The 18,105-nt window shown below is 39.0% G+C and overlaps 2 protein-coding genes across 4 annotated transcripts; one reads left to right on the top strand and one right to left on the bottom strand.

Annotated features, from left to right (window-relative positions):
- Positions 1-503: 503 nt before the first annotated feature.
- Positions 504-9,112, top strand: LOC121985976 (transcription factor TGA2.3-like). The gene is made up of 10 exons (XM_042539725.1): positions 504-1,100; positions 4,024-4,050; positions 4,149-4,332; positions 5,144-5,221; positions 5,315-5,374; positions 5,676-5,753; positions 5,860-5,911; positions 7,127-7,398; positions 8,163-8,408; positions 8,585-9,112. Exons 3-10 carry the CDS (start codon positions 4,267-4,269, stop codon positions 8,729-8,731), a joined length of 999 nt encoding a protein of 332 aa, XP_042395659.1. The 5' UTR covers positions 504-1,100; positions 4,024-4,050; positions 4,149-4,266; the 3' UTR covers positions 8,732-9,112.
- Positions 9,113-9,734: 622 nt separating this feature from the next.
- On the bottom strand, positions 9,735-14,290 carry LOC121985975 (putative disease resistance protein RGA3). Of its 3 annotated transcripts, none has more exons than XM_042539723.1 (3): positions 13,853-14,290; positions 10,816-13,721; positions 9,735-10,274 (listed from the first exon to the last, which is right to left on the bottom strand). In XM_042539723.1, exons 1-2 carry the CDS (start codon positions 14,150-14,152, stop codon positions 10,824-10,826), a joined length of 3,198 nt encoding a protein of 1,065 aa, XP_042395657.1. In that variant the 5' UTR covers positions 14,153-14,290; the 3' UTR covers positions 9,735-10,274; positions 10,816-10,823. The 3 variants fall into 3 exon arrangements, with proteins under 3 accessions (XP_042395657.1, XP_042395658.1, XP_042395656.1); XM_042539724.1 differs by having other exon boundaries at positions 9,735-10,240; XM_042539722.1 differs by having other exon boundaries at positions 9,735-10,243; positions 13,853-14,289.
- Positions 14,291-18,105: the final 3,815 nt, after the last annotated feature.

The raw sequence follows: 18,105 nt of genomic DNA, 5'->3' as shown, positions 1-18,105 counted from the left end.
CTAATCAATTGTTATTATTTATCAATTGATAAATATCCAAATAGTTGAGTATCATAATCAACTCAGAAACCTTCTGTTCACGGCTGAAATGAACTAATTGGTATCACTTACGGGGGAGAACGCAGGGATACAATTAAATAGTTGTAATAATATTTGGTCAGGCGCATGTGGTTTAAAGGAAATATAGACCAAATGTAATTTCTTTTTCAATAATAAATTAAAAAGCACTCCTTGGGTGATTTAATAAAAAAATTGGCATTTTTTATTTTTAGTTTTGTTTATTAATAAAATCCACTTGATTAAATTAAATTTAAATTTAAAATAAAAATAAAAATAAAAATATTGTCCTTAGTTAACCAGAAAAATCGCTGGGAGAAAACGACGCCTGCAGTCTGCAGATTTGCTTGCTAATTTGCCAGCGTCACCCGTTTCCCGAGATCATCATAATTATTAATTATTTTCAATGCAAAATTTTCTTAATTTTCAAAATTAAAACCCAAATCCTTTTCTAAATTTGAGGAAGTAACAGTCTAGGAAATAAAGACATCGGAGGAGTGGAATCGAAGTAGCAGCAACAGTTGCAGCAGTCAAGGAGAGGAGTGGGAGTGGCGCCCCTCCCCAACCAAATCAAGGGTTTCGACAGCAAGTTAGTTCTTCCTCTTCTCAGCGGCTAGCAAGTAACAAGATCTCGCTTTTGTTGCTCGTTTGGTGCGGGATCGCGAGAGAGCAGGATTTGATTTTGCTGGCCGCCTCGATCTCCCCATCGGGAGGCGGACGGGTGCCGTTTGGACGCTTGCTTTCAGCGTACGGGTAAGAGTTGGAGCGCTGTCGTTCTCAGTTAGGGATTACTACTGCTTTTGTATTTATTGGGAGATTCGCTTCGGCCGTTCTGAGAGGTTGGTAGGGTGGGATTTGGGAATTCTGAACTCTTCGGTTACGGTCTCTATGGTTATGGAAGCTTTCTGAGGCTGGAAAATCGTTATTTTCCGTGGTTCTTCTCGGGTTCTTTCCTCCTTTTCGGTTCTTTGGCTGCGGCGAGGTGATGCCGATACGGCTTGGATGCAACGATTTCTTTGGTGGTTGAAGGTGGTTTAAAACATGTACGTGCACGATCTTCTGATCCTTTTTCATTGTTTTTTTTTCTTGATACATTTATCGCTCTTGGAGTGCATTTGGCCATCTTCAGTCGGTCACTACATAACCTGAAGTACCAATCTACTAGTTGATGTTGCTTTTGAAACTGCACCTTCCAATCCATTTGACAGTCGTGTTTAGAGTGTATCTCATTATTAGCCATTTTAAATAATTAGATATTTGTTATTAAACTGACTTTTGTAAGTATTGAACATGAATAAGCAATTACAATCAATGTTCTATCAAAAATTTGTAACTTTGAAAAATAGATTTTTAATACTTTACTAACTTTACTTGTTAAAGTTTTTTTAGCTGTTGCTGCTACTGACAGAATATAACATTTATAACCTGACCCAATTTTTACTTAATCAACAGTTGTGATAAAGGAACATCTTTTGTCTTTTAGGACAAAAGATAAAATTAATGAAAGTTTGTCTTACTACAGTCATCTACATATTATGAAAGATGGCGCAAACATTTTTAGATCATTCAAGTTGTTTTTGGAGATGAGCTGACCATTGCATTGAACATTTAACATAAAAAAAGTTTAGTTGTCCAAATAACAAGTTCCATAATATAAAGCCTATCCATTTTAATGAAACAAGTTGGAAAATCATCTACAGGCTTCCAAAAGAAAACATTTAATTTGTCCAATTTATAAAATTTAATAACATGCAGAATAGGTTCTTTAAAGACCAGCATCATCAAGTCATGTTAGTTCCAACTTTTTGGAGCCAGTTACTTGGTTTTATGAAGGTACAAGTTGGAAAAATATTCACAGAATCCATAATTGGATGCAACCTTTGTTGAATCTCTTTGATCTTTAAAGAAGATTGTCAGATATGTAAAAGTTCTGATCTTTCATTGCTTTGTTTTTCTCTAATTATTTGTTTTGGTACAAGAAGCTAGAAGGAGAAACAGAATGAGTTGATAAAATATTATGAGAAGTTGGACAACTAACATATCACGTCATCACACTAATGCTTATTGTAAAAATGATGATTGCTACTTCTGATTTTGCACTTAGATGAGGAATATGATGTTCATACAAAATACTTTGCCCTAGAGTTTGACTTTCAGATGCCTGACTGATCGTGCTATTTCTTTTGACCTACCTAAATCTAAATCTTGAACGTTTTTGTTGATTGTTGCATGGTCAACCTTCTTGGTTGCAGCTTAAGCTTAATTCTGTAATCCAAGTTCAATGCTAGCTTACAAGGGAGAGGGAGAAGCCAACATTGTTATTCTAGCAAGTTTATGGCCTTGATTCTTGATGCTTCAAATATTAAGATCCCATTCCTATTGTGGCCCTGTTGGGTATTGCTTGATAGCATCTGTTGTCTTGTTGTCATTGAAAATCATTCTTGTTAACCAGATGATTTGTTCAGGTTAGCCCTTAAATAAGTTTACCAACCTGTCCTTTCAACAAGTCTTTAGGATTCTGAATTATATTGATTGCTGCAAACTAACCCTGATGTGTTCTGACCAATTTACTTGTTTGTACTTTTCCACTTGTGAGGCTTGGTTCACTTCTCATCCTTTGTTCTCAGACAAATGTTGAAGATTCTCTTATTTTTCGGTAATGATTTATCATTTATAAAAGCAGGGTAACGCTACATACAATGGATTCTTTCCTGGGACCTTGCATGGTGGGAGCTTCGTGCACCGGGCTTCCCTTTAAATGCACTACCAATTTACTGACTCTACAAAATATACTAAAGCCTTCATCTTGAAAAAGTAGAAAAACTGTTTTCTATATTTATTATTATTGACTATTTTGTATTTGTGAAATGTGGGTGAAAACTTAAATTTCATTCAAAAGAGGTTACTTGCCAAACATGTTGATGCTTCAATGTGGTGAATCCATCTTAGAAGATGGAGAGGGGATGTGTTTGGGGGCCACGAAACATAATTGAATGAAGGGATAATACTAGTGGGAAGGTAAGAAAATAAAAAAAGAAGGGCCTTAGAAGCTAGGACCTTCTATTGATGATTATTACTGACACCTTCCTTGCATGCTAAACATTCCTTTCGGAAAGATTCAATTTGGTCTTCGAACTGCAGTAAGGAAATAAGTTGGCAAGTGTGCAACAGTACATGTTAGAATTTTGGTCCTTATCAACTGGTTAATTAACTGCTACATTAACTTAACAAAGATTAATTGTCATGGTTATATTAAAATACCTAATACAAAATTACTTAGGATAGATGAGCAGGAAGTTCTTATCTTGGACTCACAAACACTATTTGGACTTTTTTTAATCAATGATCTAAAGTGAGGTTCCAGTCTTGGTGAAAAGTTTTTCCCAACCAAGGCTTTTATGACCAGATTCACCTTAACGCAGTGCTAGTTGGCATTCCATTAGCATGTTGAGATTCTTGGTCCAACACTATAATCAGCACAGGCATATGTGGAATTTTTGTTTCTGGCATGAGAATGCATAATCAATTACTCATGAACAAATGTCCACTTTTGCTTTTACACTAGTGCTATCTATGTTCTTTCTCTCAGCAGTACGGAGGGTAAGTACAACACATCCTTATAGAGTTATTGACTGAATGACTGTTATGTTCTCAAGAAGTATCCAGTCTCTTGCTGAGTAAATTTAAATTATTGTTTTAATTTTTTCTATTATTGATGTGTTACTACCCAATTAATTACTGTTTTCTATTGTTGTATGTTTAATTTTTAAATGTATTTCTTGGGTAGTATTATCCATGCAATACATAATTGTTAGGTCATAGGAAAGATAGATTGAGATGCTAAATAGTGGTTTATTTATTCATAGGCTGAAAATGATCTCACATCTCGTTTTTATTATGTACTAACACATGTATATACCAAATAGTCTCGACTTATGTCATTGTCATATTTTGTCTTTTATGCAGATCTGGCCAATCAATCAAGATATCTTGGTAAGGATAATTTCACAGTTACATTTATTTCATGTTTGTATAGCTAATTTCTTCAGTTAACAGAATACCCTCTTAAGTTTTATTTCTCCTGCTACCAGGTGTTTCCATGATATTATCTTTTCAACTGCTAGAGTGAGTCGTCATTGCTAGAAAAGAAGGGTCAGAAAAAAAATTTAGTCACATTTTACATTGGTCACTTTGAGAACTTGATCTGTGATGGGAGATGCTAGTCCTAGGACAGATACCTCCACGGATGTGGACACCGATGATAAAGATCAGAGGGTAATTCTTTTTTTTGGTTAAAAAGGGATTTCAAATATAGATTTCAGTATTTTCTTTATGGGTATATGTTGCATTGTCCAGACATTTTATAGGTGCATTTTTTTTCCTGGATAGAAGGATAGGAAACTAAGAAATTCTCATGTAATCTGCTTCTTTTGGTTCTTGTTCTTGCTTTTTTGACCTATTGCTGCACGCTACTTATAAGTTGAGTGCCTATCTGTCCATGTGTGTTTAAACTGCATGTAAGTCCTAAGAACTTTCTTAGCACAAAATGGCTCTATTTTCTATTTTGCATATATATATATATATGACGTGGTTACTCCAAACAACTTAGAGTTCTCCCCCAGTCTTGTTTACTCTTCCTAGTTCTTGATATATTTGACAGTAGACAAAACAAATGCTTGGGTAAACAAAGAAATCAAATGCCTGAGTAGACAAAGCATACATGTGTCCCATAATAATTTTCCCTCCTATCCACTAATATGTACATAAAGTATATTTGTAACTTCACCCTCTCATTTTAAACCGAACTCATCAACATTTCTAATCTAGTTTCCATAATAGACCACTTGGTGTTGCAAATGCAATCAGCATAGATAAACTATATAGTTTGATTGGAATCATCATAGATTCATAGGGTTTGAACCATATGTGGAGTCCTTTCTGAGTATATTGTTCAATAAAAGTGGAATATGTTTTTTTCTCTTTCTTGCTACGATCCATGTATCTCGTATCATTATAAAAGGAATTTACTTTAACTATCAAGTTTTTGATATTCCTTTTTGATTTTGATATCTCTCCTGATTTACAGTTAGAATGCCGTCAACTTGCTGCTGTGGCAGCATCTGATTCTAGTGATAGGTCAAAGGACAAAATGTTGGATCAGAAGGTGATAGTTTTTTTGGATTTTCCAGTTTATTTCTCTCTTCAATTAGTCAATAGTGCACATAATTTATGAACCCTTTTTCAAATTAATGCACAGACTCTTCGTCGTCTTGCTCAAAATCGTGAAGCTGCCAGAAAGAGTAGGTTAAGAAAAAAGGTGTATCATCTATATTCTCATTTGATGCTATAATTTGGCTTCACTCTTAAGGGCTTCTACAGATGCTACATACCGTTTACCTATTTATAATGTTCTATATCTTAACTCAAGATAGATGAATATTTCTAGAATAGCTAACCTCCCTTTCTTCCTTGATTGTTATGCATGGTAAGTAAGGTGATAAATTTCATTTGCTGAACATATTGTTATTTTTCTTTTATGAAATGTTTTAAAATTAACTTTGACCAGATATTTTTTGTTAACTGTTTACTGGTCTATCTTCTTTGTTGGAACTTACTAGGCTTATGTACAACAACTAGAGAGTAGTAGATTGAAGCTTACTCAACTGGAGCAGGAGCTCCAAAGAGCTCGCCAGCAGGTAATGTTCTTTTTTGGTCAGTTCTTTTTCTCAATTCTATGAGGCTGTTTTTTTCCCTGCAAGCACATGGTTAATGTAATAAGACTGAAATATATGGTTTTTGCAGGGTATTTTTATATCTAGCTCAGGAGATCAAGGCCATGCTACTGGTGGGAATGGTATTTTCGTTCCAATGACATCTTCATTGACTATAATATAGAGTAGTAACCTTGTCCATAACGTGCATCAGAAAAGAGCATACTATGACATTAAATGAACTGGATGTTCATAAACAAGCTTAGTGTTTAGTTCAATAAAGTTTGTTTATCTTCGTTCAATAGTAAAAGAATATAGAAAACAAATAAACTTGAATTCTAATGAGCTCAATTCATTATAGTTTATGTATAATTTATGAATAAATTTATTTATTAACTTGTGTAAATATTAATTATAAATTTATTTTTTAATTTTTTTATTCAAATAGAATACATATATAATAACTTATAAAATTTATATTCTTAAATTATTCATAATATGTTTAAATATGGAAATAATATAAGTTTTCATAATTAGGTCAACATTTTACCTAAATTATAAGGGCAACAATTTTGTTCGTTGAGCTTGATAAGGATTTTAATAAACAAGTTTGAACAAGCTTTAGAAGAAAATAAACCAGCTTGAACATAGTCAACCCCAGATCTCCTCGGCTAATTTACACCTCTCCTTTTATTTTGATGAACACTGTTTCAGAGTCTTCCTTGCATTGTTGATTGAACTTTTTTCGCTTGGTGCATTTAAGCTGGTTGTAGTATTGAAACAATTTATAAAAATTCAAAACATCATTATTTATGGCGGCAAAAAAAAAAGACGAATACGCTCGCCCCCAGCGCCCCCACCAACCCGTCCCAGGGCCAACACGGAGGAGGTAAATCATAGACGGTTACTAGCCTTTGGAATAGTGACTAGCACATAAGGGAGGCATTTACCTCGGTTTTGCCGAGATTCGAATCTCAGACCTCATGGTGGCAACACCTCATGCGCTAGTCACTAGACCCATCCGAGGGGATTCTATAATGGTATCATTATCAAATTTAGTCTCTTATTTTGTTGGCAGGTTCTCTGACTTTTGGTTTGTTTTTGTTTGTTTGGTATCAAGGGAGTACATTTCCAGTACTCTATAATGGTTCTTTGGTGGCCAAGTTAAATTTTTTGTAATTAACTCTCTTGTGTAATCAACTCAAAAGTTTTGAGCTTTTAATTCCTAGCAAAAACTCTTAACTGAATCCAACTGCTATTAACTGTTAATGGTAAATTGAAGTTGTATAATAGTCAGCGTTCAGATTTAGATCTATTGTCCTTCCTATGATTATTAGCATGTTAAATCATCACCACAGGGGCATTAGCTTTTGATGTTGAATATGCACGATGGCTTGAAGAACATAACCGGCAGATAAATGAACTGAGGGCTGCAGTTAATGCCCATGCAAGTGAAAATGATCTCCGTGCTATGGTTGATGGTGTCATGACACACTATGAGGACATATTTAGGGTTAAGGGCGTCGCTGCCAAGACAGATGTCTTTCACATATTATCAGGTATGTGGAAGACACCAGCCGAAAGGTGTTTCCTGTGGCTGGGTGGCTTCCGATCATCTGAGCTTCTAAAGGTATGCATTTTTGTATGCCTTTTTTTTTCTTCACTAAATTGCTTATTTCCTATATACCACTACAAATTTGCTCTAATCAATGAGAGTAATATGGAGCAACTCAGATCAAGATTCCAAGCTCGGATGAAAAAATGGAGGGTTTATTTGAACATTCACATTGTCACCAAGGATAAAATATGGAATTCTAGCTTTTGTACACTTGTGGGTTTTGATCAATCAAAAATAATTGAAAACCAACTGTTCTAGTTAACCATCTCAGAATTTATTTGTACTGGATAGATCCTGAGATCAATGAATAGAAGCAGTGGAGCAAGAATAGGATGAGGGTTTTGCAGTGTAAGGTGCTTTGGTGACAAATAGGAGCATCACGGTTCGAATCCCATCTAAAAAGCATTTTGCCTACGGTGGGATTATGGACCGTGAATGTCCGACGTTGAGTTTATGATGCGAGCGCTTTCCGGATTTACCCAGGTGGTGGGGCCAAGTCGGTCATCTCCAGGATTAGTCAATTTGAAAAGCTGGATATTGGATTACACACACAAAAAAAAAGAAAAAGGATGAGCATATGCCTATCTAGTAGAAACTTCAAAATTATTAAAAAGTAAATAAAAAACATTAGGTCATGACAACTAGTACTAAACTATGTCAACAACCTCACAACAAAGATCTGAAATAGTTGGGACTGTTTGTTGTGCCAAATTGAAACTCTCTCTGGATAAATTTTTTCCGCTATAATTTTGATTCACTGTATTGTAATGTTTCAGATACTTGCAAGCCAACTGGAACCTCTAACAGAGCAGCAATTGATGGGGATATGCAACCTTCAGCAGTCATCGCAACAGGCTGAGGATGCTCTCTCTCAAGGGATGGAGGCCTTGCAGCAGTCCCTGGCAGAAACATTGGCAGGTTCACTTGGCCCAGCAGGATCCTCAGGAAATGTTGCAAATTACATGGGTCAAATGGCTATGGCTATGGGAAAACTTGGAACTCTTGAAAACTTTCTTCGCCAGGTAAATTTATTCGATTCAGACTTTGCAATTGGCTTTTAGGATTTGTCCACGTCTGGCCTAGCTGGAAGTCTATTGTAGCGATCACTCTGCAATTTTATTAACTCAATATGGAATGTTTTATGGAGCTTCAACTCATAGTTATTTTAACACTAGGTGCTTACTCGCTACTTTTTCAGGCTGACAATCTACGCCAACAGACCTTACAACAAATGCATCGGATATTGACTACTCGACAATCTGCTCGAGCACTGCTGGCCATAAATGATTATTTTTCACGTCTTCGTGCCTTGAGCTCCCTTTGGCTTGCTCGGCCTAGGGAATAAGAAACCCTATTTGTTTGCTTCGCCCAGCCCAAGATTCTACTAAAATTATCTTCAGTTGGATTACTACCGCCAACCGTATGCACAGATGGATGATCAATGAAGTTAAATCAAAACATGTATAGCGAGCATAGCCCATCTCAAGCAGCGTAGCGTAGTGAAATATATAAAAAAATCCCTTCTGTTTTGCTATTTTGTGTGCTAGTTAGTCAAAACTATAAAGAGTCGTTATTTAAATAATGATCAATCCGAATTTTTTGCTGACGCTTCTTTTCTCTTGTTTCTTCAAGAAACAATTTTCCTGCATTTGATGTATGCATGATTAATGTATCAGTACAAGTTTCTTTACGGGATCTGTTGCTGATCCTAAGATACTGTTGTTTACTTCTACTGCTTGATATCATGGCCGTAGTTAGAATTCGTGCTTTTGTTATTTACTTTTTTTTTTGTCTTTGCAGTGCTATTTTCTTCTCCTTACTCTTTTGGTGACAACACGATTAAACAGCATCAAATGATTCTATTAATGTCTTGAGCATATTCGTATGCTTAATCAACACATACCAATTTCAGTTACTGGCATGTGTGTTAATCCACGCAGGTTAATTTTTATACTTGGAACAAACTTTCACAGTAGTAGAGTCAAGACAAGACTATTTTTAGTGTCTTTTATAAAAAAGAAATCAGAAATAGTTGGCAGAATAAATAAATAAAGATGAATAGATATAGAAGCGCAAAATACTAATTTCAAGTGATTTTATTCTAGAAACATTTATCAAACTAGAATTTAGAATCTGCAGTGTTTATAAATAGCATTTTTGACATCAGAATCAGCAAAGCTTTTAGCAGAAAAAATCCAGCCTGTATCAGAATCCACAAACAGATTATAGCAGATAACATCCAACTTATAGTAGAATCTTATAGCAAGCATATTGGAAACTGATACAATTTGGGAAAAAAAAATGAAAATATTTAATAGCTAAACATCTAACAGTAGCTAAGGAAGATCTTACATACAAAGCAGCTAACATTTAACAGCAGCCAAAGAAGATGACTTACAAACTTATAAATATTTACTTGTCCACAACTAAAACTAGGAACTTAAAAGATTTACTCATAACAATTATTCAACTTATAAAGTGTAAATACAGTCATTAGCTTTATTAGATCAACTACATTGATTTATGGCAAGATGTTGCACTGCTTCAAAGTTTTCTCTTCCTCGAATTGTTCAAAACGACAGTTTCTGAACCTTGTTGATTTGTAGCTGTTTGACTCACCTTGCCTCCATTCTCCTCTTGAGCAAACTGCATTGCATCAACAACAACATGAACTGGTGTGCAATTGTTTAGGTCAATATTCTCATACTGTTGATTCAGTCTCAGCCCCACAGCCTCATTGATCTCCTGCTACTTTTGCACTTTCTCCAATAGCCCTATCTTGTGCAAATAACATTCCCAATTTACCAAAATTACTGATTGAGTAATTCTTCCATTTTCCTATACTTGGCTTGGCCTGCTGCAGAAAGTGGGGAAAGATTATTTTAATCCTGAAAGAATATATAAACCAAATCAGCATCCTCTTCAGCTTCAGACTTTTTTCATTTTTTCTCTCCAACATTCCACTGGATTCCATTGGCATTTTAAAAGAGGTCAGTCATAGCATTAATTGAAATTTGTTTTCAATATCTCAATCCTATTTTTCAAATGATCCTTGGTTAAGTCTGCATTTAATTTCTCATTGCAATAAACAAGAATCTTGCAATATGCTGTTTAATTTGTTTGGCATTTTGCTGAAAATTTTTTGCTACTAATGTGAGGATGATATATCCTTATTCAAAACACCCAAATTGGTTAATCAGGTGCTTTGCACTATAGAATAACTCAGCTAGTTATGTGAGGGATGAACTATCAAATAGTACATTAAAGTATCAGTTTTCCGCTGAATTAGCCGGCTAATTGAATTGGAACTATATCTGTTCATCCCAAGCAACCTCATCTACAAACCCTTTTGAAATCTAGATGTTGTATGGGAAAAGAATCATAGAAGAACAACATCAAATTAATTCAAGAAGATGGTCAGGTTCTTACCGGCAAAGTCACTCAATAGTCTGGTCTGGAACGCTTGACTTCCTCCTTGTCACTCGTTGGCCATCAATAATTATGTTGGGAACATGATCTGTTATGTGCTTGTCTAATGCTATCTCCTTTCTGCAGCATTCACTTAGTGTCGGACAGCCTTCTATAGACAAGTATTGCAAGGTTTTAGGCAAACTCTCCTCTGGAAAATCTTCGACCATGGCGCACCTAATCACATAAAAGTTTTCGAGGGATGGAAGGCCATGGAGTCCTTCAGGGAGACTAGTCAGATTCCTGCAATCGGAAATTTCCAAAGATTGGAGTGATGTCAATGATTTTATCTCTTTGAAAATCATATTCTCTGGTCCAATGCACGAACTGATTCGAAGTTTTCGAATAGAAGTTGGAAGATGAACTTCATCTAGCTTTGCTAGGGACATGAAATTTGGGCAGTTCTCAATATCTAATTGCTCAAGAGAAAGAAGCGACTGAAGCCCGTAGCTTTCTGGTCGAACTACTATATTTTCACAGTGCTGGATCGCCAGTCTCTCGAGCCTGGTCATGTTTACTGGAAGGTGTCTCAGGCTTGAGCAGCTGGAAATATTCATGGAGGAAAGAGATGAAAGGGTCGGCAACCCCTTCAACTTTGGACATCGAATAATACTCAGTTCACGTATGCATGGGAAGTGACTTTTTTTGACCTCTGACCACTCTGACCACTGCTGCATCTCTTCAAAGTGCAGGGCTTTTAGGGAAGGAAAGCCAGCATTGCTACCATGCCCGTAGAACTCGTTCCCGACACGCTTGATCTCGTCAAGTCCTTGTACTTGTAGGTGACTAAGGAATTGCAGTTGTCCCAGGGGTGGCAGGTTGATACATTTGCAGTAGTCTAATCGCACTTGTGTGAGACAAGTGAATATTGGATCTCCTATCCAACTAGGAAACCTTGCCCCATTGTAGCCTTCGATGTAGAGCTCCTTGAGGTTGTCATGTGGCTGTAGGCATTCGAGTACGTTTTCATCAGTCCAGTCAGGTACACCATAGTCAGTCCATTCTAGCTGCAATGCTTGTATATGCCTTTTGCTACTCAACTTGGCTTCTTTTGCTTCATAAGCATCAGCTACATTCTCAAGATTCAAAATGCAGAGCCTCCCGCGCAGTTCTGTCATGTCCTTCAATTCTGTTATCCTATGTCCGATCTCCTTCTGAACCTTGAACAATGGCAGTTCTCGGAGGGAGGTCAAGTTTCCGATTCCAACTACATTTGAAATCAGTCTACTATCTTCTTCGAGATACCGTAGGTTAATTAAGCTTGTTATTCCGTTCGGCAATCCCTTCAAAGAAAAGCAATCCCTCAGTCTCAAGGTCTGCAAATTCCAAAGTCTGCAAATGGAATCCGGCAATTTAGCAATAGCAGTGGCAGACAGATCTAGATATCGAAGATGCAGCAGGTTGCTGATGCTCTCGGGCAATTCTTCTAGGAAAGTGTTACTGAAATCTAGCACGCGGAGGCATTTCAACTTTATGAATAAATCAGTGGGAACCTGGACAGGATTGGAATTGAATCCATTCAGCACGATCAGTGTTCTCAAGTTGCTAAAACCAAACAGTGCTTCTAACGAGATTGGCTGCAGAGTCTCGGAGGTCAGTGAAAGATGTCGAACCTTGTTCGGAATGCCCTGCAGCCTACCATCTTGTGCTATGAAGCATTCGTCGATCGAAACATATTGTGCCAAAGCATGCATCATGTCATGCATATTGTAGCTGCCCTTGACTTTGTGGAAGAAGGACCTTCCCAGCAAATCATCGAAGTTCTCAGACCCTACATCTTCCATCTGTTTCTCACCTTGCTGTTGAAGGAATCCCTGTGCCATCCATATTTTGATCAGCTTTTCTTTGTCAAAGGCATAGCCTTTTTGAAATATAGAACAGTATGAGAAACACTGCTTCAGATGCGAGGGAAGTGTCTGATAGCTCAATTTGAGAGGAGGCATAATGTCATTCTCATTGACCGGCAGCTCCCAAAATTCACTGTTCAAAACTTTCTGCCAATCATCCTCATTATATTTTGCAAACAGCATGCTACCCACAGTTTTTGCTGCTAATGGGACACCATCCAGTTTTGAGACTATTTCTTTCCCAATGGCTTTCAGTTTCTCATTATCAGCAAATTCGTCTTCCGCAAAAGCAGCCCTGCAAAACAAGGTCCAACAGTCATCTTCTGATAATCTTTTCAACGGGTAAGCGGGTTGTGTGCCCATGATTTCTGCAACTCTTTGATTTCGGGTCGTCACCACGACTTTGCTTCCGCTTCGACCGGTTTTCAGGGGAAGGCATGCCTGCTCCCAAACTACACGGTTCTCATTCCAGACGTCGTCGAGCACGAGAAAGAACTTCTTCCCTTTTAATTTTTCTGCTAGAGTTTCCTGAAGCATGTTCAGATTTGTAAGATCAAATTTTGACTTGGTCGCAGCTTCAACCATCGCATTCGTCAGTTTGATATTATTGAAATTTTGAGACACGAAGACCCACATCCTCAGATCAAAATGTTCAGTCACCCTCGTGTCGTTGTAGATGATCTGAGCAAGTGTCGACTTCCCAAGACCCCCAAGGCCCAGAATTGGAAGGACTGAAAGAGTGATCGTTGTATTATTATTATTATCCTCAGACAGCAATAATTTGATAATATTCTCCTTATCTTTCTCTCGGCCAAAAACAGTTGACTCATCCACCAGTGAGCTGGTCGGTGGCCGACGGAGAATTTCGAACCGGCCAGTGTCAGTCAATTCTCGAAGGCGCAGGGTCTCACGCTCCTTAGCGATCCCATCTAATCTCTCCCTGATGTCCTTGATCTTATGTGCCGCCTTTGTACTGAATGACAAATGACTCAACCCAAAACAAGACAAGACACCACATACCTAATTAATGCCAAAAAAAAAAAAAAAATTATTATAATTATAATGCTCGATTGATCGAATAGATTCTTCCTTCGTAATCTTCTTATATTTCATTTTATATGTAATAATATATAAAAGAAAGAAAGAAATACCTGACTGGTTTGCTCTCCACCCTCCATCTTCCTTCGCAGAGCTTGGAAAGCAAACTCATCCAGAAAATCGTCAGCTTCGTAAAAAACGTCTTTCAGATTCCGAAGCCAATCGCGCACTGTCGGGTTTTTGACCTGCTTCTCCTCCGCATCTTCGAGCACAGCACGTATTGTCTCGTACGTCTGGCTGAACTTGCTCAGCTCCTTGTTCACTCCTGCAATCAACTTCAGCTCCTCTTCGGCTTCAATCAGGGCCTTGTTCACCACGTAGGTAACGAAGGCTGATAGCACCGCATCTCCCATTGTGAAACTTGCAACAGATTGCCAATGCTTCGCCTCTGGTACTTCCTCTCCGGAGCGTTCAACTGATCATATAATCTGATTCAGTGTCTTTCATTGCCTTGTGATATAGTTGTTCGGTTGACTTGACTTTACTTGACACAGTCCTACGAGTCAAGTCATTTTATAAGCAAAAGTAATTAAATCCTTTTTTCTTCTTTAGAGTTAGATTTAGATTGATGTGTAATAAAGCTTCTGCTTTTTTACTTCTTTAGTCGATTTGAAATAAAGCTCTCTATTATTTCTCTCTTTCTGTTTATTTTACTCTGCCACCAAACTTTCTTTTGCAGGCACTGCCATTACTCATTCTCTTCTTTAATTCCTTCGTTTCTATCCTCATTTCTTGACGCCTATTTGCACAGCAAATAGTCATTAATCAAATGAACAAACTTCATCATCATGTTGAAAGGAGAGAGATATATATTCTCATTAATAGTCTTACATAATAAATTTGCTCCATGAATGAAAAAATATTATTGTAAATTTGGATATCCCAGAAGTTATAAGACTAATTAAGACATCTCAAATGCGAGATTTTTAAGAGGTTTGTGAAATTAAAAAATTAGAATAAAAAAGTTCAAAGTAGTGAAATTTTAAACCTATTTTTTCTCTCAAAATTAATAATGTCGGTGAGTGATCACTCGAAATAAAGATGCATGAGTTGATAATATAGGGTCAATAAAAAAGTTATAGGGATATTTTTTTAATAGTAAATTTTTATATTTTTAATGTGATATTAATGTAATATATTGGAGATTATAAAAAAAACTCATTTAGAATTCTAACGATTAAAGATGTCCTAATTCTAGAGATAACATGATATATGCTCACTTTTCTTGCACTAAATTTCAGCATTATCATGAATGAACTGAGTGTTAGTGGCAACCTACAGCCTCACAATGCTGAAGTTAGCAAAAATTGTCGGTAGTGTAATAAGTTCAATGATTGACTTCAAGTGGTTTAAGCTCAGATTAACTATAACATTTAATTCATCTGAGCTTATAAAACTTGCTATTAACTTATAAATCACTATAGAAGGTTAAATGGGAGCTGCATGCCATACTTATTGACACTCGTGGAGGGGGCCGAGGATGGTGGAGATGGAGGGGGGAAATTGAGAAGAGGACATTAAGAAAAAGGATAGACGAGATCGAGGAAGAGGGTTGATGATTAAAGGACATCAAGAATATTTCGGTGGTATATAAGGGTTCTAGATCAACTTCATAAGTGTTTGCATTTGTTTCTTCAATCTCAGGGAGTTGTATGCGATGAATCGAAAAACTATATCATGAGTTAAGTTTTCCAACTTGCTTATTACAACATCTCTAGGCCCCTCTCTCTCCATTAGTAGATTACGAAGTTCAATCATCTACTCCATCAACGATGAATATCTTTTTTAGTTTGTCATCCGTACTCTCAAATGGTTCGTGACTTAATATAGTAAGTGATCCTGTCCGAGTCGCTGAATCAACGGACGCTGGGTACGTGACGTTCTCCGAATGCTGACGTAGATCTCCGACCACTTGCACCGACTTCCGGCGAACCTGCAAAGAAGTCGAGCCGGAAAGGGGTTCCCTCCGACGACCCTCCGACGCTCAAGCCAAGCAAACGAAAAACAAGAAAGTGGCTTCCAGGATCAGAGATTTCATACATCCGGTGAAGTCTAAGGGGCCTTATATAGAGCTATGGGAGCTTGGTGCACACAACCCGAGGTGTGCACGTGTCCTGTACCATATCGCAGCATGAGCTTGTCAGAAGAACATGTCTGACACCATACTGCTACAGTATGAGCGTCTCCTTGATGGGACAGCAGAATCCCTCGTCGTACGATACTGAGTATGGCCTGGTCCTCGAACATGCCTGTTGTCAGCGACAGGGGTTACTAAGATGACGTCCACACTGTCCCATACTTTTTGACTTCCTCTTCCCGGATCAACCATCAAACCGCTCGGCCAGGATATTCACATTTGGTCTGGCGTAGGTGTCACACCTTTTCATCTGGTGTACGGCGGCGAAGCGGTCATTCCGGTTGAAGTCGGCGTCGAGTCCGTCCGGGTCCAATGTTACGATGAAGGCAACGCCGAGCGAAGGAACATGGAGCTGGATTTGGTTGACGAGGAGCGAGCCAAGCCATCCATTCGGCTGATGGCATACCGTCAACGGATGAAGCAAAACTACAACCGGCGCGTCATTCCCAGATCATTCCAGGTCGGCGACCTAGTCTGGAAGAAAGTCAAGTCGGTCGGCGACGTCGGCAAGCTTGAAGCTCCGTGGGCAGGTCCCTTCAAAATCATCGAGAAGCTCCGCTCGGGCGCGTATTATTTGGAGGATGAGGAAGGTCGGCAGCTAGATAGGCCGTGGAGCGCAAACCACCTCCAGCCTTACCGGGCGGGATGAAAGGTGTGCCTATGTAAATCATCCTGTGTACTTTTTCGACTAAATACTTGAAATGCATAAATGAAAAATCAAGAGAACAAATAAGGCATCGCCAACAAAGAAACGAAGGCCCCGCGCCGTTCGGCCGGAGGTAAATTGGTCGAGCCTAGCACTCGAGAAGTGAAGGCCCCCGAGCCGATCGGCCGGGAGGTTTATATATTTAAAGACTCTGTAAGCAAATAGCCCGTGCTGTTCGGCCGGGCATAAATATTGTTCGAGCACGGGATATGATACGAAGGCCAAGGCCGCTCGGCCTGGTAAGGAGTTAGCCTTGAAAGGCCGACGAGCCCCGTCGTTAAAGATCGAGAGACGCGCCGACCGGCTATAAATATCCGCGCCGTCGAGCTCCGACGTTAAAGATCGAGAGACGAGCCGGCGTCTATAAACGTCCGAGCGAAAGGCCGACGAGCCCTGTCGTTAAAGATCGAGAGCCGCGCCGACCGGTTATAAATATCCGCGCCGTCGAGCTCCGACGTTAAAGATCGAGAGACGAGCCGGCGTCTATAAACGTCCGAGCGAAAGGCCGACGAGCCCCGTCGTTAAAGATCGAGAGCCGCGCCGACCGGCTATAAATATCCGCGCCGTCGAGCTCCGACGTTAAAGATCGAGAGACGAGCCGGCGTCTATAAACGTCCGAGCGAAAGGCCGACGAGTCCCGTCGTTAAAGATCGAGAGCCGCGCCGACCGGTTATAAATATCCGCGCCGTCGAGCTCCGACGTTAAAGATCGAGAGACGAGCCGGCGTCTATAAACGTCCGAGCGAAAGGCCGACGAGCACCGCCGTTAAAGATCGAGAGCTGCGCCGACCGGTTATAAATATCCGCGCCGTCGAACTCCGACGTTAAAGATCGAGAGACGAGCCGGCGTCTATAAACGTCCGAGCGGAAGGCCTTGCGAAAATCCAGCAAAAACCCCTTTGAGGCGAGGCGCAAAGCAAAAAATGGTTAATCGGAGTTAAAAATGCGAGCAAGTGAACGAGCGCCGTCCGTGCGCCGAGCGGCTGCTTAGTCGCATGATGAAAGACATTAAAGGCAATTCGCTTATCTGGCGTAGCGTGGTGCCGAGCGGAAGAGTTTTAAAGAACACTTAAAGTTGGGACGAGGGAAAAATTTCTTGCCAAAATAGAAAGTGAAAGGAACAGAAGATTATCTAATATGCAAGCCAAAAAAGTCATTACAGAGATAAGCGGGGCCGAACGGCGGGAATTCAAAAAAGTTTACAGAAACGCTCCTCACACATCAAAATCAAAAAGAGCGTCGGGGATGGTGTCCATCACGCTCGCTAGATCCTCGGGGAGGATGGTCAGCTCGGCAGGCAAGTGGCCTTTGGTCTTCAAATAGCCCACCGCCGCCTTGATCGCCTCTTCGAAAGTGAGGGATATCTTGTCGGTAAACTTCTCTCCGAAGTTTTCCGAACGGAGGAACGCCTTCCTCACTTCATCCGAGCGGGCCGACTCCCCCTCTTGGTATTCCTTGAGCGCG

This window comes from Zingiber officinale, chromosome 5B (assembly GCF_018446385.1).
Source record: "Zingiber officinale cultivar Zhangliang chromosome 5B, Zo_v1.1, whole genome shotgun sequence".
In the NCBI taxonomy this organism is placed as follows: domain Eukaryota; kingdom Viridiplantae; phylum Streptophyta; class Magnoliopsida; order Zingiberales; family Zingiberaceae; genus Zingiber; species Zingiber officinale.
The sequence above is the reverse complement of the archived record's forward strand: the minus strand, read 5'-3'. Positions and strand labels throughout refer to the sequence as shown.